Source organism: Brassica oleracea, chromosome C3 (genome assembly GCF_000695525.1).
Source record: "Brassica oleracea var. oleracea cultivar TO1000 chromosome C3, BOL, whole genome shotgun sequence".
Taxonomy (NCBI): domain Eukaryota; kingdom Viridiplantae; phylum Streptophyta; class Magnoliopsida; order Brassicales; family Brassicaceae; genus Brassica; species Brassica oleracea.
In genome coordinates, this window is record NC_027750.1 from 19906348 (window position 1) to 19907229 (window position 882).

At 41.6% G+C, this 882-nt stretch overlaps 1 protein-coding gene across 1 annotated transcript in view; it reads left to right on the forward strand.

Moving 5' to 3' along the window:
* Positions 1–401: 401 nt before the first annotated feature.
* LOC106330064 (glutathione S-transferase T3-like) overlaps positions 402–882 on the forward strand; it is a 1672-nt gene continuing 1191 nt past the window's right edge. The window contains exon 1 of the mRNA XM_013768623.1: positions 402–850. Within this exon, the coding sequence (XP_013624077.1) occupies positions 402–850 (449 nt within the window). The remainder of the gene's footprint in view (positions 851–882) is intronic.

Consider the following 882-nt stretch of genomic DNA (forward strand, 5'->3'; position numbering starts at 1 on the left):
ACAAAAACACGAAACCCTCAAACCAAAACAAAAACACAAAACCCTCAAACCAAAACAAAAACACGAAACCCTCAAACCAAAACAAAAACACAAAACCCTCAAACCAAAACAAAAACACGAAACCCTCAAACCAAAACAAAAACACAAAACCCTCAAACCAAAACAAAAACACGAAACCCTCAAACCAAAACAAAAACACAAAACCCTCAAACCAAAACAAAAACACGAAACCCTCAAACCAAAACAAAAACACAAAACCCTCAAACCAAAACAAAAACACGAAACCCTCAAACCAAAACAAAAACACAAAACCCTCAAACCAAAACAAAAACACGAAACCCTCAAACCAAAACAAAAACACAAAACCCTCAAACCAAAACAAAAACACGAAACCCTCAAACATGGACCCTTTTTCCCTTCACGCTCCCGGGTTTGTTAACCTATTAGCTTCGCAGAGCAGTAGTCCAATAGACGTTGACTCTGCTGAGGCTGCTGTTAACTCACCCGGGTTAGTTAAACCAGCGGAAAGGAGAAAGTGGTCAACCAAAGAAGACCTTGTACTGATTAGTGTTTGGTTAAACACCAGCAAAGATCCGATAGTTAGTAATGAACAGAAGTTAGGGGCTTTTTGGAAGAGAATTGAGGCGTATTTCAATTCTAGTCCTCAGCTCATTGGCTCCCTTCCTCGAGAGTGGGGTCAATGTAAGCAGAGGTGGGGAAGGGTGAATGCAGAGGTCTGCAGGTTTGTGGGTTCCCATGAAACCGCTCTGAAGGAGCAAGCGAGTGGGCAAAGTGAAAATGATGTCATGAAGACTGCGCATGACATCTATTTCAATGACTACAATGTCAAGTTCACGCTTGAACATTGCTGGAGGGAACTTC